At 35.5% G+C, this 23,832-nt stretch overlaps 4 protein-coding genes across 7 annotated transcripts in view; 2 read left to right on the forward strand and 2 right to left on the reverse strand.

The window, feature by feature from the left end:
• bbg (PDZ domain-containing protein big bang) overlaps nt 1-10,160 on the forward strand; it is a 28,225-nt gene extending 18,065 nt beyond the window's left edge. For 3 of the 4 annotated variants that reach the window (XM_018446513.1, XM_018446522.1, XM_018446537.1), the window contains 5 exons: nt 4,768-5,424; nt 5,642-6,606; nt 6,859-9,367; nt 9,458-9,613; nt 9,757-10,160. In XM_018446513.1, the coding sequence (XP_018302015.1) occupies nt 4,768-5,424; nt 5,642-6,606; nt 6,859-9,367; nt 9,458-9,613; nt 9,757-9,926 (4,457 nt within the window). In that variant the 3' untranslated portion in view covers nt 9,927-10,160. Of the gene's footprint in view, nt 1-2,424; nt 2,692-4,767; nt 5,425-5,641; nt 6,607-6,858; nt 9,368-9,457; nt 9,614-9,756 lie in introns of those variants that run through there. The other variant, XM_018446529.1, reaches the window with a different exon arrangement.
• Nucleotides 10,161-13,405: 3,245 nt separating this feature from the next.
• Nucleotides 13,406-15,338, reverse strand: mRpL24 (mitochondrial ribosomal protein L24). The gene is made up of 5 exons (XM_018447301.1): nt 15,124-15,338; nt 14,343-14,525; nt 14,024-14,226; nt 13,733-13,919; nt 13,406-13,565 (listed from the first exon to the last, which is right to left on the reverse strand). The coding sequence occupies exons 1-5, from the start codon at nt 15,217-15,219 to the stop codon at nt 13,479-13,481; spliced, it is 756 nt and encodes a 251-aa protein (XP_018302803.1). The 5' UTR covers nt 15,220-15,338; the 3' UTR covers nt 13,406-13,478.
• A 1,298-nt stretch (nt 15,339-16,636) lies between these two features.
• On the forward strand, nt 16,637-17,853 carry Pex10 (peroxisomal biogenesis factor 10). Its single transcript, XM_018447290.1, has 3 exons — nt 16,637-17,133; nt 17,207-17,458; nt 17,526-17,853. Exons 1-3 carry the CDS (start codon nt 16,840-16,842, stop codon nt 17,838-17,840), a joined length of 861 nt encoding a protein of 286 aa, XP_018302792.1. The 5' UTR covers nt 16,637-16,839; the 3' UTR covers nt 17,841-17,853.
• Nucleotides 17,854-18,790: 937 nt separating this feature from the next.
• On the reverse strand, nt 18,791-23,025 carry EDTP (Egg-derived tyrosine phosphatase). The gene is made up of 8 exons (XM_018447278.1): nt 22,840-23,025; nt 22,599-22,719; nt 21,684-22,029; nt 21,049-21,599; nt 20,133-20,452; nt 19,618-20,050; nt 19,162-19,509; nt 18,791-19,076 (listed from the first exon to the last, which is right to left on the reverse strand). The coding sequence occupies exons 3-8, from the start codon at nt 21,768-21,770 to the stop codon at nt 18,932-18,934; spliced, it is 1,884 nt and encodes a 627-aa protein (XP_018302780.1). The 5' UTR covers nt 21,771-22,029; nt 22,599-22,719; nt 22,840-23,025; the 3' UTR covers nt 18,791-18,931.
• Between the last annotated feature and the right edge of the window lie 807 nt (nt 23,026-23,832).

Raw genomic sequence — 23,832 nt, forward strand, 5'->3', positions numbered from 1 at the left:
TTTGAATCAACCATATCGGCTGTCCCTTTATTCGAGTTCATCGTTCAAACGACACGGTGGTTCGGTATGGATTTTATATTTAATATCTGCACCGTCGTTATTACGCTGAACGCTATCGAACATTTCTTCTCGTGTAACTTTGTGAACGGTTGTTGAGCACGAAGAAACGTGTGTACAAAAAATCAAATTGTAGAAATGTTACGCGGAATAGTCATGAATTGCTGAGCTGTTATTAATACTCATATAATCTTTACAAGACAACGATCAGACAAGTATTACGTGACGAAATGTAAGTAGCAAGGAATACGAAGTCGCTCCTAAATCTCTGCAACTCGAGATAAACTTTTTAACGTTCAATGTATTAAATTGCTTTACCCAGTCTAAGCCACGAAAAGAAGTTCACTTTTTCAAAAGTAACAAATTAAGTGATACATAAAATTTGGTAAAATGTACAATATTATGACACAACCCGTGATATTCATTTTTCTAACATCGCTTCTTTACTTCAAAAGTAACATAATTAAAAAGGTTAAAATTTTCAGAAAAAGGGAGAAATTAATTTTTTAACTTCACAGAAATATATTCTTATTGCCAATATTATTTTATTTTATTGATTAATAAAATAATATTGGCAAAAAGAATATATTCTTAATTCAAATGTTATTTTTTCACAATCCTTAAAAGACCATCCTTTTTGTTGTTGAGTTGTGACAATTTTGATATCCTATAAAATTATAACAAATCTAAAGTAATTGATTAAACATCGATACAACTCAAAATGTGTTACTCTTATAGAAAGTATTATTTCGTTAAAAACGAGACAAATGCTTTGGCAAACGAAAGTTAATTTTCTTTTGATGATTGATAGAGTAATCTTCATCTAATTCATTTATAGAAACTAAAAAATCGCATTTTTTTAATTGTGTCAATTTTAAAGTAAAACAACAATATATTTCTTTAGAAAAATCAACGAGCAGAATACAAAGAACATCGCATTTCACTCGGCATTTGAAAATCAATGATTTATCCGCTGTAACGCGCGGATTTATTGCTAAATACATTGCTTCACATCAGACAATATATCATTTAAGACGTTTAACGACGCGAATGTCGCACGATCATCACATCGACTGATGAAACAAAAAGAGGGAGACCATTATTAGAGGAGATAAATATAACATTTAATAATCGTGTTACAAGGTTCTACGCTTCCAGTACATTGACGCAACGCGGGCAATTCGGATCTCGGTGCCAAGGACAAGTGGCTTTTAGTGACGGCACTGATTTTGTGGTCTGCCTCCTTTCTTTTCCAAAACAGTATTCCACGAAGAAAGCCGTTTGCCGCTCATTGCGACAGACGTAATCTTCGCTTTCAGAAACTATATGCACGATGATGTAATTCACAACCGCAATTTACGTATGGTATAACCACTATTATCATACCTGTATAACATCATGCATATGGGCGTGCATAATAAGAATTATCTTAGTCACGATAAAGTAAAATTGCATCCTTAATATCGTTCGCTGATCTATTGTTTCTATATCAAGAATTGTTTCAGTTATAGTTGTTCTACAATTTGCAGAATATAAAAAATATATGTAACATCGGTGATAGATGTAATAATTTTCCAATGTGTTTGCATCGCGATCTAGATTTATAAACTTTACTGTTATGCTTATCTTATACGTCGATCTAATTTCAATCTATAAATTGATGCATTCTCCGATTTTTATTAATGAATCATTTAAGTCCATGGAATTATCAAGCGACGTAATTCAGTGGCATGACAAAATCGTCGGTTCATCTTAAAGCCGATTATATCGCATAGCGGTATACCCAGGTCAGCATAGATCGTCTGGTTTGCGTCCTACGACTTTTCTTCGGCGAGCAAACGGTTTCGTTTCGTTGACACATTCCATAAGATTAATCGATTCCCGTAGCAGTTCGGGCGACATCCGCAAACTAGTATACAAGACACAGATCTACGAATTCCAAGAGAAACTGTTATGTCTCATGCAGCTAATTTATGACGTATGTGCCTCTGTAGCTATTTCGCTATTGTCTCGATGGATTAGAAACAAATCTCGAACATCTGCGAACGTGAAATATTGTAACAAGAAATGACGCGCACTTGGATGGCATCCAACGCAGATCAAAGAAGAAATTAAAAGACAAAACGCAGACTCGGAGATCGAGAGTGAAGAACGAAGTGACACGTAAATACACGCTGATTTTTCGCATACGGTATAATGTTTGCAAAGAATGTAATTCCATGCAGCAAAATTAAAAACGTGGTGGCATACTGAAAACGCGAGACTATCCCTCCTCTCGTGCATGAAAGCGCTTGATGTCGGTGCTAACCGCGGAAGTTGGCCTCGACAGGCAATGTCGCCCAGTCTTACGACAGCCTTCTTGCCAGCACGAACGAGAAATTCTGCTGTTGTTTCTCTCTTCATCACGACGATACATCAACGTTCTTCTGAGAATCGTTTCGTGCCGACTAAACTCAGATTCGCGCAAAACGCACAATGAATTTCTTCCACGTGAAAGTTTGCCATAACCGCGAGTTGAGTTATATACTCTTCGATGATTAAAATTAATTGCCTGCCAACTTAATATTCGCAAAGTGGTTGTAAAACAAGAGTGGTCTTCGCGAATTCTGAACGTTGTACTCATCGTCTAATCAGGTATATCTTGTAACATATATTATCCGTTTCTTTATCGGTTACTTTCAACTTAATGCATTAGTGAACGCAGAGAGCACATTATTGAGCCTTTATCTTTCATATGTTTTTCTAGTTTTGTTATCTATCAGTATGTAATTTACTATGAAATAGTATTAAAAAATAATAGATAAGATCTTAATTTATATATTTGTTTAGCTGATTGGTTATAATGATGTGATAATTATAACTTCACAAACTGGTAATTAAATATTTGTCAAGACGAAAATATGATACAACGGCTGACACTTACGAATGTTTTCTATTACTTTATCGTTTTGAGACAATATAAAAAGCAATTTTTCATTTCAAAGAATTATAATTTCTTAATTTATTTAAATCTAATATTACTCTAACTTATATTTATTTATATATTTATTATCATTCATTTAAATTATTTATTGAGAATTTTTATAATTACAGTTGATTTGCCAACTAAATAAATGTTGAATTATACAAAATGAATGAAATTCACGTATACTCGAATGCATTTACGTACACAATAACACGTGCAGTGTCTCTGATACCGGTACAAATATGGTACGATCGTCTGGATGATGCATCGAAAACCATCAAGTTGCGCGAAAGTTGCATCTGTTGCACGTGCATACGATCGACGATTAGTTACGTCGTGCTGTGCACTACGCCAGGAATGTTAATCAGGAGTTAGCGCGGTGCGCTTTATTAACCGTGAATTAAAATTAGTCATAGTTTCGCGGTATACATAAGCGTTCGGCAATGCGACAATATATGCACCAATGATTTGCAATTTACGAGCAGTTGGATATTTTAAGAATCTCATTTGCACACTCATAGATAGATAAAGAAAGTTCAAAATAAAACTTTGCATTTCATTACGAGAAATTACGTTGTTAACGGTATAGTAACTTACTCGATTTAAATATTTCTGCTTAAACTAGCAGATAACGTATATGCAAAAATTTTATCAGTAAGCTTGTTTTATTTTGGAATGTGGAAATCCTTGAAACCATACAAATCTATATAAACTAAATAATCTGTGTTTTTTAATTGAACGACAAAAAATTCGGATATCTTATATTCAAAATAAAATAAAAAGTTAAAAGTAAAAAATTTAGAGTAAAATAAAATATTTGGAACAAAATTTAAAAATCGGAATAAATCTCAAAGAAAGAGAATGAGATTAATGTGAGAGACAAGTTTTTTTCCTTAAAACTCGGATTTTACGAATAAAAAACAAATTTTTAAAATTCGATAGAGATTGAATTCTCTTTAGAATATATTGAACTCTGACAAATGTGAAAGATCGTAAAATGGCACGTATGCGATTCGTCAGACGAAAAGCATGAAAAATCGAAGAGATGATGTCATTTTTTAAACGATAATACGTTCACTGCGATGTATGATGTGTTGATATATGCGCGATGAATCATTCAAGTGGTTTGCTGGTTCGCTATTTAATGGTACAAATATTTTTACGGATGCATTTCCTTTCCGAAAGAATTCTTAAAGCATAACATAATAGTACATATTATATTAAAGCAGAAGAACATTGAAATGAGATTTACAAAATGTACAAAAGAATTCTCAATTAGTTGACTTTTTGTCATAAATATATAATAGCAAAAAGCCCGTTCAGAGAATAAAACATTTTCGAATATTTTACGAGAATCTACGTTACTTATGATATTTGATTAAGCAAAACGAAGATGGTACCATTCAAATTCCATTAACGCGAATTCTGTTTCACCTTGAATTTGTTAGCTTATCAGAAAATGAAACAGACATTCCATACAAACGATAGCTTGTTAAAACGTAATGGAAAACAGCAATCACATACATTATATTATCTTTCATTCCATCACATTTAGCAAGAAATTACACAACAAAATCGTATTATATTTATATTGTACTTTACAAACTTTTTTCATACAAATTTTATATTCACAAATTCTGTATAGCTTATTAATAAACATAAAAATATTTTAGTTACTATATTATAGTTGAAAAACTTAAACTTTCACATCAATATCAAGAATGTATTCGGAAATATTGTTGCAGACACGGTAAATGGTAAGATGGAGAACTGTGGAGGCGGTCAACGCCTGCCCCCGGACGGGCACGAATTTCCAGCAGCGTACCAAGAATTTAACAACAGTAGCAACCAGCCACCGTACAGATATATCGCTATAACAAGGACAGCGACGATAACTACGAATGATGTAGGATTGTGTAATGAAAACGAGTCGTTCCGTACTAGCGAGACTCTTAAAATGCTCGCGAACGACAGCAACGTTGTCAGTTCGAGAAGCATTATTCTATCGGATAGTAAAATGACGTTCACAGGCACTGAAAACGTGAGGCAGGATATAAACAAAGTCGCTTTGGCAAATATGGAGAGCGTCCGGTCTGAGGTAGGCAAGGCTACGACGGCCAATGTGGATAATATATGTCAAGATGTGAAGTCCACGGAGATTACTAATGAAGAGAAAAAATCATCTTATCACACTTCGGAAGATATCGCGAAGAAAAACGCTTCCATCGTTGCGGGAAGTTCTCTTTATTCTTGTCAAACGACCAACAGCAATTTAATAATGAGTGAGAAGAAGATGGAGATCGCTGGATATTACCACAAGGCCGTGACGACGCTCGAAGAAGTGCCAAGCCACGTGGAAAAGGACGCACCTGTTGATACCCCACCGCCTCTTCCATTGACAGGTACTCATTACTTATCTAACTTCGAATGAAATCTCTCCTCGTATTTTTTTTCTCCGAGAAGCAACATATCAAAAATATATTATTAAATTATCAAATTCAATATTTTCGAAAAGATTGATTCCTCCTCCCTTTGAAATTATTTCAAACGCATCGCATTTTTATATATATTACCTCCTTTTTTTATACTTTTTGCAAAAGTACGTTATATTATTCATAGGTCCGCCAAAAATAGAGCAACAAGTGTTGCATACGAGAATTACTCCTACGATAGAATCTCCGCAGAGAAAGTTTTCTTTGAACGGTGATCTCTGGAGACAAGACGACAAGTCCGAGCGATCTGTTCGAGACAAAATCGCAATGTTTTCATCGCAAAGCAATCTTGATGCGCCTCTATTTCCCAATGCCATAACAGCGGCAGCAGCCACGAACAACAGCAAACGCCTCTCCAAGTACAAGTCCTCCGAAGACGTTTGCTGCGATGACAAGAGCAACGGACAGAAAGATCAGTCGTCTTTCTTCGCCGACAGGACGCAGAGTTCTTTCGATCTCACCGATTCAGCCAAGACTATGACTGGGCATGACTCCGCGAAGAAATATAATCAGAGAACGCTTAGTTTGCCTCAGACTGTTCAACCTCTATTGAGTCCAACTACGCAAACTACGCGGACTCCAAAGACGCTACCAATTATTCCGCCGAAATCATTATCTAGCCCACTGTCAACTTTGTACGACAAGCAAAATTTCTTAAATACGACGGCAAAAAATTATTGTGCAAATACCGCAGAAAGCAGTAATTTGCAGAATACCGTGTATTCGAACATCGGTAAAACTGTAAATTCTTGTAACAATTCTAGCAACTTAATTAAGCCAACGAACACACCTTCATTAACGCGAGCTACCAGTTTTTCGGGCCCGACACCCTTTGTGCAAGATCGAGATTCCTTGACAACCGATTCCATCAGTAACTCACAAATTTCAAGAACGAATTCCTTAGCGTCCACGTTTAGACGACCCGGCGAAGATGTAAGAAGAAACAGCTTGAATCAGCTGATCGAGCAGAGACGAAGATCAATATCGAAATTACGTGGTCTGGTTATACCGGAAAAAGACACTGTATCAATCGATCAACCTATCGTCGATTTACCGGAAATTAAATCACGAGATTCAATATTATTGTATCAGGTAAGATTTGAAACATATATAATGCAATTCAACTTGGGATTTTTAATTCGAATCTTATACAAAATATTAATTTTTATATTTTATAATACAATATTTTGTAATATTTCGTAATATTTCAAAAAATTTATCAGCTATTGCTTCGAAAAATTAATTTTTATGAATAATATTGAATTTCTCCATTCTGTGGTTTCTCCATTCTGTGCAAAAATATTCAAAATAATACATTGTTCACACACATGTACGTTTTTTCAGATACCAAAGGCAAATATTCAAGACAAGTGGGGGTCTCAAAGTTCCTTAGCCAGCAACGCCAGCACAGCGAGCCAACCATTGAAAGCGACAACGTCCTTCAAGATGCCGGCGCCTCAGATATACTCCAAGTACTCCCCGGCTTTCAAAAGAAAGTCTCTCACGGTTTATGGTACTTCAGTGACGACAAACTCCACGATAAATGGCAGCAGCCCGATCAAAAGTTCTCAATCAACAGCAATGTCCACATTTTCGGAGCCACCGAAAAGCCTGGAGAGTATTTGCAGCCCGACAAGAAGCGATTACAGCTTCGAGTTTGCCTCGACGACGAGCTCACCGGATGGCTCGCGTACTAGGCCGAGGACAATGCAGAGAAAAGCTCGCTTAGATTACGATGATTCTGACAATGATTCGGCCGTAAGCAGCTCTCAGAGCAGCATATCTCGCGGCTTCAGTCCGCCAATGTCTCCGGTACCGTCGGAAAGATCTACCATCTCATCAGAGAGATCTTATGTCTCCGCGGAATTAAATTGCCAACGTCGACCTTTGATCGCAGATAATTTGAGCAGAATTTCAGTCGCACGAGATATCAGAGATCAAATTGCTGCATCCGATAAAGATCAATTTACCTCCAGGATAGGCATTCTTGGTGAACGAACATATCTAGCCGAAAGATCATCTTCCAGCAGCAGCGGGTCAAATCCGCGCTCACCGCAACCGAACGAATTTGTTTCGAGAAGTTCGCAAATCCCCCAGAGACAATTGAGGCGGTCGAACAGCACCGATACAAATTGCAGCACGTCCTCGACGCTCACATCCGGGTCTCAAGCCAGTGCCGAGTCTTTATCCCGAAGAGTATTGAAGCCGCAAAGCGTGGAGGCGATAAATCGAAAGAATATCCTGGCGAGCGCCAGATGCCGAAGCGGGAGGGATTTGAATGGATCGCCGCTAATCCAGCGAAAGTTCTCAGACGACGAAGATGCTGTAAAAGAAACCATCCAGAACGGTGGTGCTATTCATCAGATAAGCAATAACTCGGGGAGTGATCCCGCGAGCAAACAAGAAATCAAGATTGCGTATATAGAAGTCGCGGATCCCTTCGCGGAGGACGAAGAATCGTTACAGAAGAAGGAGGAGAAACCTAAATTGCCACCTAAAATGAGTTTCCCGCCGCCAGCTGTTAGACCGCCCAAATCTGAAATGTTGGAGCCATCAAACGATCTTAAAATGTGGGTTCGAGCGGAAGTGAAGACTTTGGCGCGATCAATGGAAGAAAAATCGAAATATGACAAAAGTTCAACCCTTGCAGCTCAAAATTTCGAAACAAGAAATAGTCGTGGTTCCATATTTAACCAACCTGCTATTACGTCCAATGACGATTTGTCTTCAAAGACTAGAACTACGATAAACGATACGAAGGTCACCACGATGGAAATATCGAAACCACAAAGTAAAGCGAATTCAACTCCTAGAAAAAATATGGAAGACCAAAATGATCTTTTGACGATCTTAACGACAAAAAGCCGCTCCAGATCAGCTATACACGTCGACGAAGGGACGTTTGGTAGATCGAAGAGTCAGATGAGCCTAGAAGATATACTTGGCGCTAAGCCAGATTTGAAATTATCCCGTGCGCAAAATACGGAACCAAAAATTGAAAAGAATGGTATAATACCAAGCTCGCCGGTAAAATCTGCTTGGGAAATTTCGAAGGAAAATCGATACGGGAGAAGAGGTTCTATTACTTCGAACGAGTCCTTGTCGGAGGACAGACCTTTTGTCTCGAAAATACCCACCTTAGGGAGAACCAAAACTGTCGATAGCGGCGACGAAATGACAGAAAATGTCGAAAGAATAAAAAGTATGACGGCGTCGAAGATTCCGACATCTCGTGGCTTAAATCGACGCAGCGCCAGTGTCACGGATATGAAGAAAGCTTTGGAGAAGGTTGATACCAGTCCTGTGCATAGTCAATCACAACAGAACGCCAGCAACACTCATAATCGATTTCCAAGTCTAGACAGCAGCATAGACGAGAATATCGGGACGGAAATAGACACCGATAGATGCTACGGCGAGCAATTTGGCAGTATCAGTTCACTCGCCAGCAGTACCAGTTTAATCTCGCAACAAGAACTGGCGCAGCTCGTCGAGGAGGCGAGTTTGGAAGAGGCACGTGGAGCGCACGATGTTATAGTCGTTTTGCTTCACAAGGAGAACCCGACCGGCAGCGTTGGCATTACTTTAGCTGGTGGCGCGGATTGCGAAGTGAAGGAGATCACGGTTCATAGAGTACTAACGCACTCTATCGCGGACAAAGACGGCCGGGTGCAGAGGGGTGATAGAATCCTCAGCATAAACGGTCGGAGCACGCGAGGTCTCACACACAGGGAGAGCATGGCGGTACTGAAGCAGCCGAGATCGGAGGTCGTGTTGGTCGTGTCGAGGGTCAGGATGGAGGAAGGCTTTAAGCTGAGGTCGCGAACTGCGAGTGTCGAAACCATCGTCGAAGGTAAAAAATATATGCGTTTCTCACGTGAGAACTCTCACGATCTATTTTAATAACGGAATCGATGTAAATAAAAGAACTCGGATCACACAGGGTTAGAGACGAATGGAAACGTGGAGGACACAGCGTGGGGACCACCATCGACCGTGGCGGTTTACAAGGATGGAGCTGGTCTCGGATTTAGCCTGGAAGGCGGCAGAGATAGTCCCCTCGGAGATAGACCTTTAATTATCAAGAAGATATTCACCGGTAAATATTCGTATATAGTATATTTGCGATTGAATATCATGTTAAAGGATAATGCTAATTATAACGATAACGATCATTATATTGAAATCATGAGATAGTAGAAATTATATTATATGTTATCTGAACTTTATCTTTTACGACAGGAGGTGCTGCCGAGAAAACGGGTGCCTTAAAAGCCGGGGATCAACTGCTTGAAGTAAACGGTAACGATGTAACGCGAATGTCGAGGATAGAAGCGTGGTCTTTGATGAAGAAGCTACACGATGGTGAAGTGAATCTCCTAGTCAGGCATCCTGCCACTAAATCCTCGTGAGAAATACGAAGTCCCCATTGTATGATGCAAATGAAACGTAGTAATGTGCCAAGCAAGCGTCTGGATTATTTTTCGATCGATATTTGTTACGTAGGTATAGTGGTTAATAAGGTATGTTATTAATTTGTTTTGTTCAAGAGATTTTAGATACGAACCGATGTTATATGCGAGAGGCTTTTTCTATTGTGCTGATAAATTTAAATAATGTCGCTGTTTAGTCAGAATCAAAAATCTAAATTCATCGATTTATAAAAAGAGATAATCTATTGATACTATTTTTAAGAGCGTCTAAATTAATCGATAACTACCATATACATTCACTGCTCTAATTGCATTGTCATTAATTATAAATTCAATAGCTAACACGTTAACAAAAAATTAAGAGAAAATGGCAAATCTGTGTGGTTTGCTAATTTATTTTCCGATTAAACGCCTCGTAAATGAAACGTGCATTTTATGCGTAAAATTCGTTCTAAAATAGTGTTTTCTGCAGAATATATGCAAATTACAATATAATGATCTTGATAGTTTCATCGCAATAAAATTAGTACACAAAAAGCGACCTAAAATTGCAAGTTTCCAATCTGAATCGACAATGCAAAATGCAATATCATATCCGATGTGCAATGATTAGACGTGAAATAATATTTTTATTTCGTAAATTTCGTCAAAAAGCAGCGATATAGCATCTTAATATAGTATATGTTTTGACAACGAAATATATGGAAATTTCAATATATGCCATACGCAAGCGAACCGTAATGTTACTGAAATGAAGTAGGTAGGCATGTCAATTAATCATTTAATTAAGCGATACGTTGTTAACACGAATCGCTCGTACATAATAATTCCATAGTGCCGGCCGTGCAGTAATAGTTCGAATTAAGAATTTGCAACAAGCAAAATAGCTGAGTAGATAGTTATAATATGAGCCTGATTGTAGATCGCCTATTTCTAATCGATTTTAGCCACCCCGTCGCCTTATTATAGTGGTTCCTGTTACATTAGGATACGAATGATAGAATATTTTCATACGATGCGGTGATCAAAATGATGCGCCGTTATAGCAATAAGAGAGAAAATGACGCGAGAGATCAGTTTTCTATGGGTGACTCCGATTAAATGTTAATTAACTTAATTGGCGATTAACTCAACTGACGGAATTGCTTGCGGCAACGTTTCTAACAATATATATAAATCGTTATTCCTAATCGAATTTTTCTTTTCATGTATTAAATAACAAAAAAATCAACTATCTTATTATACATGTTATTAACAAGATAGTACAGTTATTGCTTGATAAGTTAATCGCTGATTATATCAATCAATTAAAAGTCGAAGTCGTTCATAATAATACGATAAAACCACAGAACAGGTTTATGTTAAAGTAATCCTCAAATAAGAGTTTAGACGTCATCTGCTATCTATGGTTCACTCTTTACAACAAAAATGATAGAATCAATTTAGTACTTATGGAATGTATTTAAATTCATTTAAACAAATGATTTTAATTCAATAATCTATATATATTATCATTATGATAAGTAAATTTGTAAAATAATAATAACATATAAATTCCCTTGTAATTAAACATATGATAGATCAATCGTTTAAACAGTCATATATTGTTTAAGCTCTTATTTGAGAATTTTTTTTTATTAAATTAGAAAACTCTTTAAAAAAAGGCCATCTTGACGCCATCTCGTGGCTATCCATAAAAAGTAATAAACTTTAAATTTGCTCGCAGCGTGAACGAAAGCGCCAATCGCTACTGAAATCTACAATCGCGCCAATTGAATCTTGAACAATTTTTCAGTAGCTTCCGTTGCAAAAGCATTCACACCGGTTATGATTATCTCGATGAAGCTAATGCGCCAACAGCGGTATATAATGTGCTTAATCACGCGAAGATACCGCATTGCCGCGCGCGTATATACATGAATAGAATGCCGTTCCGTTCACGACGCGCGTATGTCGAGATATTATCAGCGAAAAATTATCTCTGGCACGAGGCGCGACGTTTTGCGCGATTAGTCGTTTCGCAGGCAGTAAGGATATAACGGGACGAAATGTAATTATTTCAGACACGAGATCTTAAGATCTGAGACGAGGGAAAGGAAGATGGCGGACGGTCGCACTAAAGACGCGCTCCCCCTTGCTTCGCACTTCATTTCCTGATCATCATTCTCCCCACACCTGTTATATCTTTATTAAAAATGTAGCGGGAGATAAAGTACGACTCACCGATCTCGGTATAGAACACCCGGAAGTCGAAGAGAACCTGCGGGAGAATCGACAATGGAAAAACGGCTCTTCTCGTAAACGCGCGTTTATCCGTGGTGGTAACTTTTTTCGAACTGAATACCGCAGCGATCGACGCGCAATCGCGACATCGCGTCTGACGTGAAGTGTGCCGCGAAGACGGATTCTTCGATTAATTTAAATTTATTTTCGCAAATCCATTCTCCAAACAGCACTATGTCCAAAATTGGAATGTAAGACGTCTTCAAGATGTCATTAAAATGTTTTTTTAAACATCATACCTTATCGCAATCATTATAAAAACATCTTTAAGATATCATAAGACGTCTTAAAAAGTCTGTCTTTATAATGGCTGCGTTCAGCAAAAAAATAGCTTTGCAATTGTTTTAAAATTCTGTAATGCGATTGATTTATACATTTAGATCCAGTGATTAAGCTTTTAATCTCATTGTAGACGCCGCTCAAGACAATCTTACGACCCATTTTGGACATGTTTTGCTATGTGGGCTATTTGACTTGAATTTTGAATTGAATGTTCGAGATTTCATTGCTTCTCTCACACATTTCAATTTTCGAAAAATAGAATCCTTTTGAAAAAAAATCTCCCCGCTTTCTCGCGTACATATGGCCATAAATTTTCAACGTCATGAAACGTGGACTGATCGATCGTTAGTTCAATTTCTATTGCAATCGGAATTATAAATGCGCCGAGTTAAGGGAAGTGTCATACATAACAGAATATTAATATAAAAGAATATATCGGAATATATATTTAAATATAATACGGAAGCATTTCGGGATATGCATTTATTAAAATTTTGTGCTGTGATATGTGTGAATGACACGATTTAGCATAAAACAAGCAACTATTGATTGAAATACTAATCAATATTATTACGTATTTTAATCCAATGTAAATTCGTTATATATATAAAGCACTGAATTGTTCGTTTTTTATTATTTAATGTTATAAATGCTCTTTTTATTGCGTATTTCCTATGCAAAACATTGCAAACAGGGACTCCTTATAATATCTTTTGTCAAAGATATAGAATTTCTCAATATATATATACCAAGAAAAAAAGAAAATTAAAATTATTAAATTATTAAATAGATAAATTGGAAAATACAATATTGGAAAATGCAATTTTCGCACATTTTTTCATTTAAAAAGATTGTGAGGTTTCTTGAGTTGTATTAGAAAACTATGTTCCCTTTTGTCCGTTTAATATATTTATTAAATATTATAGCTGTACATTGAAAATAACAGCGAATTGTATATAAGAATGATTAATACCAATAAAATTTCTTTGGAACACGATCTTCTTTAATATCCATCTTTTCCATGATATCCATCTCGAAAGTCTTTAATGCTGGCTGTAAATAGAAAACATGCATTTAATTTTTTGTTTCTACGTAAAATTTGTCTGTTACTTAATATTGTTATAAAATCTTCATTCATTTTATGTATATATGTATAACTAATTAATGTAATAAGATCTATAAATAAAAATAAACAAATTCGAGGTATTTTACACACATACTTCGAAAGTTATTTTTTCCATATCAGCTTTAGTTGTATCTTTTGCTTGCTCTAGATAAAGCTGAGGTAATTTGTAATCTATTGTTTCTTGACTAGAAACAGGAATAGGAATTATTCTACCAGATCTCACGGATACGCGTACACGGTGACCATCCTCTGTGAATCGCCATTCTACTGGAGTTGCTTGCCTACAACGATTTAATTTGTAAATTAGTAGTATATAAACATTGACACTATACATTTATCTTCATAAAATAATTTTTTTATAATATAAGACATTTCAGATACTTACATATCTGAAGGATCAACCAATTGTACTTGTGAGGTTACCAATAATGGTTGTTCTTGCTGCATATATATACTAGGATATTTTTTACCTATCTTTTGACATTCCAACTTCGTATTAAGTCCTTCGACAATTATCCAATTTCTTTCTTGATAAATATCTTTTACAATCCCTTGCTTTCCTTTATCTTTTCCTACTAAAACCTCTACCTAGGAAAATATAAATTTATACAAATGTTATAATATTTATATATCAAAATAATATTACTAATGTCATCTCTTATCTTTTCACTTTTTATGAGAAATCTACCAATAAAATAACGTACCCTATCACCTCGAAAGAAATTCCAATCCTTAATAGGCTCCACGTGAACGAATTTATGAGATTTACCAGGTGCATTATCACGATGAAATTGAGAAGTCCATGGACGATGTATTGAGAAACGAAATCGCTTTCTTTCAATTGTACGTGGCAAATAATTTGGCTTTTTGGGTGTCTTCCAATAAACCTTAATACATTAACAAACAAAAATGTAAAAATTAATAATTAACTAATTGGTCAATGGAGTAGAATAACTTTGATCAAATTTTAATTAACTTGAATAACAATTAATTCTAATAGGCACAACTTGCAAAAATAAACAACTTTTAAGTTCAGCCATTTAAAGTCCGAAAATCAGAACTCAACATCTTAATATTGTTCTCATAAAAAATATGTAATATATTATAAAAATAATATTAATATATATTTTTTCTTCGTGTTATATTTGTTATAAATGAATTTTCATACTACCTATATAAGACTTCACTAATGGCTCACTTTCTGAGCAAAATGGATTACTTTTAATACCTTTTAATACTATTTCTACTAATGTAGTTTAATTTACATTTAAGAATTAAAAAAAGATGAAGAGTAAGTTGAACCGAGATTAATCTGCATTGGTAGAAATGAACATAAGTAAACTATTGATACTTTCGATCAGCATGAAAAAAATTAAAATATATTAAAAATTGATCATATTTAACCGAAATATAATTTTCATAAGGTTATATAATTTACGTTCTTTAACAAGAAACAGACTAAAACAATTTGACAATTGTGCGGACCTGTGCCATAGCTCGTTCTATGTAACTATCAGGTAAATTTGCATATTTCTTTGACCACTCTCCTACGCGTCTTAACAAACTGGATGTCAATCTCATGTCTACTCCTCAAATTGTAGCAAAATTATTTTTACACTTAAACGCAAATATAGTTTTCTAGAGTTATTTTTTAAATATCGTCCAAAATGTGGAATCTTGTATTTGGTTATGTATGTATGTGTATTTGGTTATGTCTTCTTGATAAAATAGCCCCCCCTCCTCGCCCTATCACATAACATGATGTAAAGGTGCCTTTACATGGCAGCGTCAAGCGTTGAGCGTCAGAGCATGCGCAGTGATATGTTTAATAATTTTACTGAAATTGAATTTAATGTATGAGATACACTAATAGTGGAATCTTGTAGCTTACACTATATAATGTAAATAAATATAAATTTTCAGCATTATATGTTAGGATAGTAGCCTTTTTAGGCTGCGGTCCACTTGACGCTACAAACGCTTTGAAACGTTTGAGCGACCAATCAGAACAAAGAATTTTACGAATTGACTAATGGCTGCGTTCAGCAGACTCAACAGTTTTGCAACCGTTTTATGATTGTCTGTTGAGATAGGACCATTCTTCTAGATCTAAAAGTATGATCCAATCAGCGCGAAGGAAACTTCCAACGGTTGCAAAACAAACGTTCTGCTGAACGCAGCCAATGAATTTGGTCACTTTCGTAATTTTAGGTTCGCTCTTTTTAGCTAAAATTCTTGCACTAAAGCTCTAGCTATACAAAAGTAGCACAATCCTTTTATTTGGGAGTCGATTGTGTATTTTGAAATGAGGTGAAAATTACAAAAGTGAGCAAATTTACTAGAATATTCGTAATTTAATTGGTCAATATGTGCAGTGAATTTAATTGATTGGAGCGCCGTCACATGCGGCGTATCCTGCGTAAAGCCCAAGACACAGTACGAGGGAATAGCGATAGCGATAGGAATAACATGATTTCAACCTATCAGAAATCGGATATATCGGAATACGCAGTTTCTGATAGGTTGAAATCGTGTTATTCCTATCGCTATCGCTATTCCCTCGCATTGTGTCTCGGGCTTAAGCGTAACCTGCGTAATAAAAAATAAAGTATTCTAGTAATTTATTAGAATACTTTATTTTTTTATTTACTAGAAATACGCCATTCTGAAAGTCGACATTCACATTGGGCGTATTTCGCGGAAGATTAGAGAAATGCGGAACTAATGCAACCAATTGCTGATTAGAATTTCTGTTGTACACTCTAACAGAAATGCTAAACGAATTTACAATTGGTTTTCGTAACCTACGCAACTCGAAAAGTACGCCTCATGGGGAACCGGTACTTTCTATCGCGTACATACAATACGCGTTTGTACAAATTTAAAAGAAGAAAGTCTGATTTATAATGGATTTATAATAGAATTTTGTGCCCACTGTTATAGCCGATATACACCACCTGCATCAACTGCTATTACCATTGCGCATGCGCCAAAAAAGCGACACATCTAGCAACAATAATAGAACTTCTACTGTAGAAGTAGAATACCTAAATCGGAATGAAGGGAATGTTTAGGAGTTTAGAACTTTGAACAACTTGAATACGCAATACGCAATCTAATGTTTTTTAGAGTTTCACGCATGATCACGCATCACGCATGAGTTCGTCTCGTACTCCACCACCACGATAAACGTACCGAAAAATGGAAACTGACAGAAATTGGCCTAGCCGCAAATTGAAATGTGCGTCTCGGGCGGAAATATTACGATCACATCAACGGGACGATGATTTTATTAAATTCTTGCGGGAGAAGCTGTCAGATACATCACAGAATTTCGGAGTGTACAGGAAATTGCTTCAATACATTCGGTCTGACATCCCATTCAAGTTATTATACTTTATTTTCACATCGGGTATGGGCAATCAAACATTGGGCGAGGAATATACCGGCATAGTACAGGCTAATTTAGAACAACGCCGAGTTCCAACGTTAACTGTACGTTCAGTTTGAGGGATTCATTTAAAGGCAAATCCTTCTGATAACTTAATTAAATTCTATTTTTCCTTAGGTGAGAATATTAGCTGCGATTTTAGAATGTTTCGGTGAAAGAACATTGCTCAAATTGCTGCAACAGTTGCAATCATATGTAAATCATCCACGTAGCGAGTTGACTCCAGCAGCAATAACATTTTTAAACACTTTACTATCCAAGTTACGCACATTGATACCTATAATTATATTATTCCACAAAGGGATATTTTACATTCATGGTAGATACTATAGCCTGGGCAGGAGAATTGCTGGATTAGATTATACAAAGGTAAATTTTAAGTTGTGTAACATTCACAATATTGTATTTAATTTTGTCATACTTTAATAATTTGAAGGTATATGGACCTCGACCGAAGGATACTGTCAGCTGGGGATTAAGATTATTAGGAGTTGCTACTATAATTCAATGTCTATTGAGAATTTGGCAGAGTGGCACAGCACAAGATACTACTGTTGTAAATATATCTAATGCTAAGAGCATTAGTCACAATTGTCAATTGTGTCTAGAAGCAACAGCAACAACTGCGACGCTATGTGGTCATCTATTCTGCTGGAGCTGTCTTAGCGAATGGTTACGTGTGAAACCACAATGTCCATACTGTAGAGAATACGTACCACCGTCGAGAATTGTCCACCTGATGAATCTGTAAATTTTCTGTGATAATAGATTACATATTCTTTAAATACATATACATAATATAAAGATCTTGTATATATTTATGTTATACATTTACAAAAAATTAATATACTTTTAAAACAAATATATCATCTTTAAAATAAAAGAATTTAAGTTTATCCATTGTTCTTTTTGAAAAATTATATTTCAAAGTGTGTGGGATTCCTAAAAATTTTTATCATAAGATTTAAGTCATTTTTATCTGTAAGTTTATAAGATATTAACGATTAGTAAGAATTAGTACTTATAGATAGGAATTACATATGGAAAGATGAAAGTGATAAAATAACATATCTACTTTTATAGATATATACAAAAATATCAAGTTTTATTCAATTATTTATGATTATCATATTCAATCATACTACATCTTGTATAACAGTCCAATTTTGAGAAAAACAGTTATGTACAATCTCTCCTCATTTTCATTTATAAACTCATTTTATAAAATTGTTAATTGGACAAAAAGTATTATTGGCTGCGATCAGAGTCTCACTACAAATGCTTTGAAGCGTTTGATTGACCAATTAGAAGAAAAAATTTTTCAACAAATTCACAAAAAAAAACGTTTTAAAGCATTTGTAGCATCGTGTTGATCATACCCATTAACAATATAATCGATTTTTACTATTCTAAGAGTCTTTGTTTTGTTTTCTATTATGTGCCAAATTTTTTTTAAGTTATGATTTTCTAGCTCTCCTGTTACTCACATTTAATGTTTCATCATATTAGAATGAAAAGATAAGTTAAAGAAACAAGATATATTTTTCTTATATATGCGATTAAAAAAAATGAGGATTAACTAATAATAAACAAGGACTAAAAGACAATATAAGAAATTAAAGAAGTTAAAGAAGTTAAAGAAATTAAAGAATATAAGAAATAAAGAAAATAAAAAAAAGGATTAAAACGAATAATAAACGAGGACTAAGGAATGGAAGAAATGTGTTTAAAGAAAATGAGAACTAATGAATAATAAATCAGGATCATGATCAGGTGATCTTAGAATAGGAAAAATCGACCGTAAATTCATGCTCTTGAAAAGTCACACAATAACATTTGCCACTAGGATGTGCGCTGAATGGAAGTCATCCCAACAATGTTTCCTATATATTGGCTGATACCACCTGATTCGTCCTTCAATCGAAATCCATGAGGTCCATAAGCCTTATAAAATATATTTCGAAGACAATGTAATCGTTCTCTACGTCTGGAATTAAAACTTTAATGTATATAGATTTTATAAGGAATAAAATATATACCATTGAACCGAGAAATTAATACTAAAAACTCACTGTGTATGCGTTACACAATTTTCATCATCATTTACGTTGCGTTCTTGCGATGTACGTCGAGTTCTGCGGCAAGTAGTACATGATGGCTTGCAATCTGAATCAGGTGCTAATACGTTGTCTAGGTGCGGAGCATTAGCAGTCGTGGAACCACATAGGCTACCAGTCCCCGTTACCAATTGCCACGAATCGCCTGAAGATGTTGAATCGTTTCGTTGTCGAACATGGGGATTGCGCGGTATTGGAACACCAATCGGAGATGTACGATTTGCAGACAATGATGAGCGCGATTCTTGTACGGCACCACTATCTTTATTTGGAGATGTAGTAAATGTCCCGTGAGCAACATTTCTATGATACATACAAAAATATGTTAAAACTCTGATCGAAATATATAACAGATAATGTTAATACGAAATTGCTATAATACTTAAAAATAAATAATTAAAATAATCATACATATTGTTGCGTGAATCATCTTGATTATCAGTGGAATCAGTAAAGAACACAGCTGCCGATGAATCACCATCTACGCTATTTTGTTCAATAGAACTAGATGAACTGTTTTTTGGACTAAAACTTGAGTTTGTAATGATTTCGAAAGACTCGCTATCAATCACAAAAGTTTCTGATTCGCTATATTTTGACGTTCTGTCATAATGTTTGTGTATGCTAAATTGTTCGTTTTCGATATATTTTAAGAAATCAAAACAGAAGAAAAGTATTTCTTCTCCTTTATTGAGTCTGTCTGCTAAATCATGTCCAAAGAGCATCCAATCATAAGCGATGGTATAATACAGTAGTTGATACGAATCCAATGTTGTATGAATGACACCATCGGCCCAGAGACTAATTCTCAGTAATGAAATAAATAGCGGTGTACGGTCCCAACCTACGAATAACATTAATCTCTTAAATAGTTATTTAGAAAATAGTTATTTTTTGGAAATTTTTATACAGCAATATGTCCATACCTGAGATACAGTGAATCAATAATCCGTTATTACTATCATTCAGATATCTCAGTATCAATTTTAAATAGTTCTGCGTTAATTTGACTAGATTCCATTCTGTATACTGATTCCAGCTGACTCGTAATTGACTGGAGATTGGGTCTTCAGGTACACATATTGGCGCATCAATGTAATTCTGGCACCAGTTAAACACTAGATCCTTCGATCGATAATCTTGGTCTCTAAATTCCTTGAAGAATTCACATCCAGGATATGGCAGTGAAATGAGGTTAAAGTCGCTGTACCTCCTTCCTTGGTCTACCTTCTCCGACGAAGTTACGCTGAGTATCGAACAAAAGAGCTCTGTTTAAGGGCCTCTAAAAGTGGATTCATAGAATAAAACAAACTACTCATACTAAGAACTATTATTATGGAACTTTACTCTTTGTTTGTGAAGATGAACATCTCATTGGAATAGCTAATGGGTGCATTCAGTACTACAACCGCTCAATGAGCGCTCAGTGAGCGCTTGCATCTTATTGGCATATTCCGTTAGAACTAAAAATATAGACCAAATAGATACAAGAGCTCACTGAGTCCTCAGTGAGTGGTCGTGGTACTGAATGCACTCATTGTTTATATATGCAATTTTCTTCTGAAAAAACTATACATGCTTCGTCCTAAACATTATTGTTACAAACTGTAATCTTTATTCATTGTTTAATTATGTAATAAAATAGTTTTACTATGGAGCCATCTTGTTTTTCTTCTATTTGTGTCATACAAAAGCAACTTTTTATATTTCTTTTAACAATTACACTACTAAGTTCTTGCAATCACTAAACAAAGTTTAACAATTAGATAATGTCTAGCCCTCTCCAAATATTTACTTCATGATATGTACAAATACAAGAGAGAGATTTTATATCATCCTTACGTCATCCCATATTTAACTTTCTTCTTCTCCACCATGAAGTCTACGATGGTTCCTACATTAAGAGTTTTCAGAAGTTCAATATCGTAATATCTAACTTTATCTTTCAAGTCAGTCAGCTTGGATTCCTCCTTGGGTAAATTTTCTTCTACCTGTGTAACTGGCTGCACTGAACTTGTGCTGCCTACACTAGATAGCAAGAAATCTAACCCAGCTCTACCGAACACTTCTGGTCCACTGGACAACGTTGAGGATCTGCATACATGTCTACCTTTGTAAAGTATCACTGGCACTGGAAATCTTGAACGACATCTGGCAAATCTTGAACGTATCATCAGTTTTATGAGCTTATTCCTCTTGATGAGCATATTTTCCAATACATATGGCGATGGTACCAATGTATCGCAATTTTTCGAATTTCGAAATTTGTCATGTTCTAACATTATAAGATAGCTAGGGTAATGGGCGCAAAGGTCACCTCCGCTGTTATCAATTGTAGAATATTCATAATCAAAGGCCGCAAGCAACATGCACCTCTGCATGATTTCCTGATTCTGTAAAAACATAGCTTATTAATTTTACAAAGAGTTTTATGTTTGTGTGTTTATAATCAGAAAATATATTGATAAAACAACTACCGTGACATCTGCATCCTTGGTTCTATAGGTGTTCTTTGCAAAGTGTGTGATGAGATTTCGTAGACTATCTATACTAATCTCAGTCATGATTTATTTTGGCTTAAACTAGATGCGTTTGCTCACTTGCTGTAGAAATTTGCTTAAAACAGCTTTCCAAGGAGGCACTAGATTCACAAGGCATTAATTGCCAGTATCTTGCATGAGAAGAACACGACACAAAACACTGAATTTAAGGTATATGCAGGTCGCATTGCCAGTTAACATTTATCAAATTCTTTTCGTCACAATCCATCTTCAAATGTCGACAACATAATCTTCCATGCATGCACAATCGAACATATTATTTCTGTAGACAATAATTTTACCTGTTATAATATGCGACTATTGAAAGATAAAATTTATTTATTCAAGAGAACTCCCGTTGCATTTATATCTATAATCTTCTCTTTGTATCTTCAGTTACCAAAGCATCCAGAAATTTCGAGAAAAAATAATGTAAAAAAAATTTTCAAAATAAACTCTAGATCAGAGAAATTATGCATTATTTACGCTACGAATATTTATTGCTTTTTAAAATGCAACGAAAAATCAGAAGGTGAAAAAAAGAAGAAATAAATCTTTTTTTAAAATTATTATATTAAATTTGTGTATGAATCCTGTGTTCCTCAAAAAGGAGTACTTGCTCCATCAAGAGTAGGACGAGCAATTAATTCTTTCTCGCGACATAAGTCTTTCCTGCGAGAACAATAAGTCTATTTTCTATATAAACTGAACACCGTTTTTTATGCGTGTATATATATATATATACTTTTGAAACTTAAAGTAAAATAGATTTATGTTTAATATTTGGTAAACGCGAGAAAGAAATTTCTAGACAGGAATAAAAGATCTATAGAATAGAAAAATATGTATAACCTATCAACACCACCACATGTGCCATCGGTATCACTGAAAAACATGCGGCGTTGTAAATTTCCACCACGTAGAGACGGACGCTATGACGTGTCGTTAAGATTACTGTACGGTCCACGTGTCTCTGCAACAACGGGAGATAGGTTTCCAGAATTCTGATAACTCGAAGAAAATCTGCGACACGAGTGCACGAGTGTCCGCGAGCATTTTTGAATCGAAAATTGCAGTTTCAGTTCAGAAATACCCGTAAATACTCGCATGCTCCTCCCCCGTGCTCTCGGGAAACAAAGAGACTCGTCCTTGACACGCACGTTTTGGCACGTTTGAATCGTCAAACGAACGAACTATCCAGAATGTGATTATCACGCGGTCGCCCTATCGCAGTCACGTTCCCAACTTTCCGTACTTTTAAGGTTATCTTCGAAACTGTGGTGATGCCGTGGTGGTGATTAGGGATGTTCGATTCTCAAGATCGATTTTTTAGAAAATCGATTCTTTTACCTTCGATTCTCGATTTTTTAGATCGATTCTTAAGCTCCGATTAAATCGACGAATCGATTCTTAAGACCCGAGATCGATCTTCTTTATTACACTATGGGTACGGTGTTATAAATTACACCATGGGGCAGGGCCCGTATTCTGTACGCAACTATCGATATCGATAACTAACGATAGTTAATGACAAGGATAATTCTAGTAGTCATATAATATCTGTTAACTTATGCCATAACGCTGATTCTAGGGCCGGTATTCATAGTCGATTCTTATTTCAAGACCGTCTTAAGTAGTGTCTTAAGACACTAATGCGGCTTTCTGATTGGTTCGTGACTTCTTAAGATCGTACTTAAGACGGTCTTGAATATAAGAACTGACTATGAATACCGGCCATAGTCAGATCTTATATTTAAGACCGTCTTAAGTTCAGCCTTGAGGTGTCATGAACCAATCAGAAAGCCGCATTAGCGTCTTAAAACATGGCTACGTTCAGTAGACTCAACAGTTTTGCAACCGTTTTATGATTGTCTGCTGAGATAGGACCATTCTTCTAGATCTAAAAGTATGATCCAATTAGCGCGAAGGAAACTTCCAACAGTTGCAAAACAACCGTTCTGCTGAACGCAGCCATTACTTAAGATTTTAAGACATTACTTAGATTAAGCTTAATCGGCTGGTGAAACTAGCCCTTAGGGTGCTGTTCCATGGGCACGGAAAACGGAATCGGAACACGGAATCGGAA

This window comes from Mycetomoellerius zeteki, unplaced genomic scaffold (genome assembly GCF_001594055.1).
Source record: "Mycetomoellerius zeteki isolate Tzet28-1 unplaced genomic scaffold, Tzet1.0 scaffold105, whole genome shotgun sequence".
NCBI lineage: Eukaryota > Metazoa > Arthropoda > Insecta > Hymenoptera > Formicidae > Mycetomoellerius > Mycetomoellerius zeteki.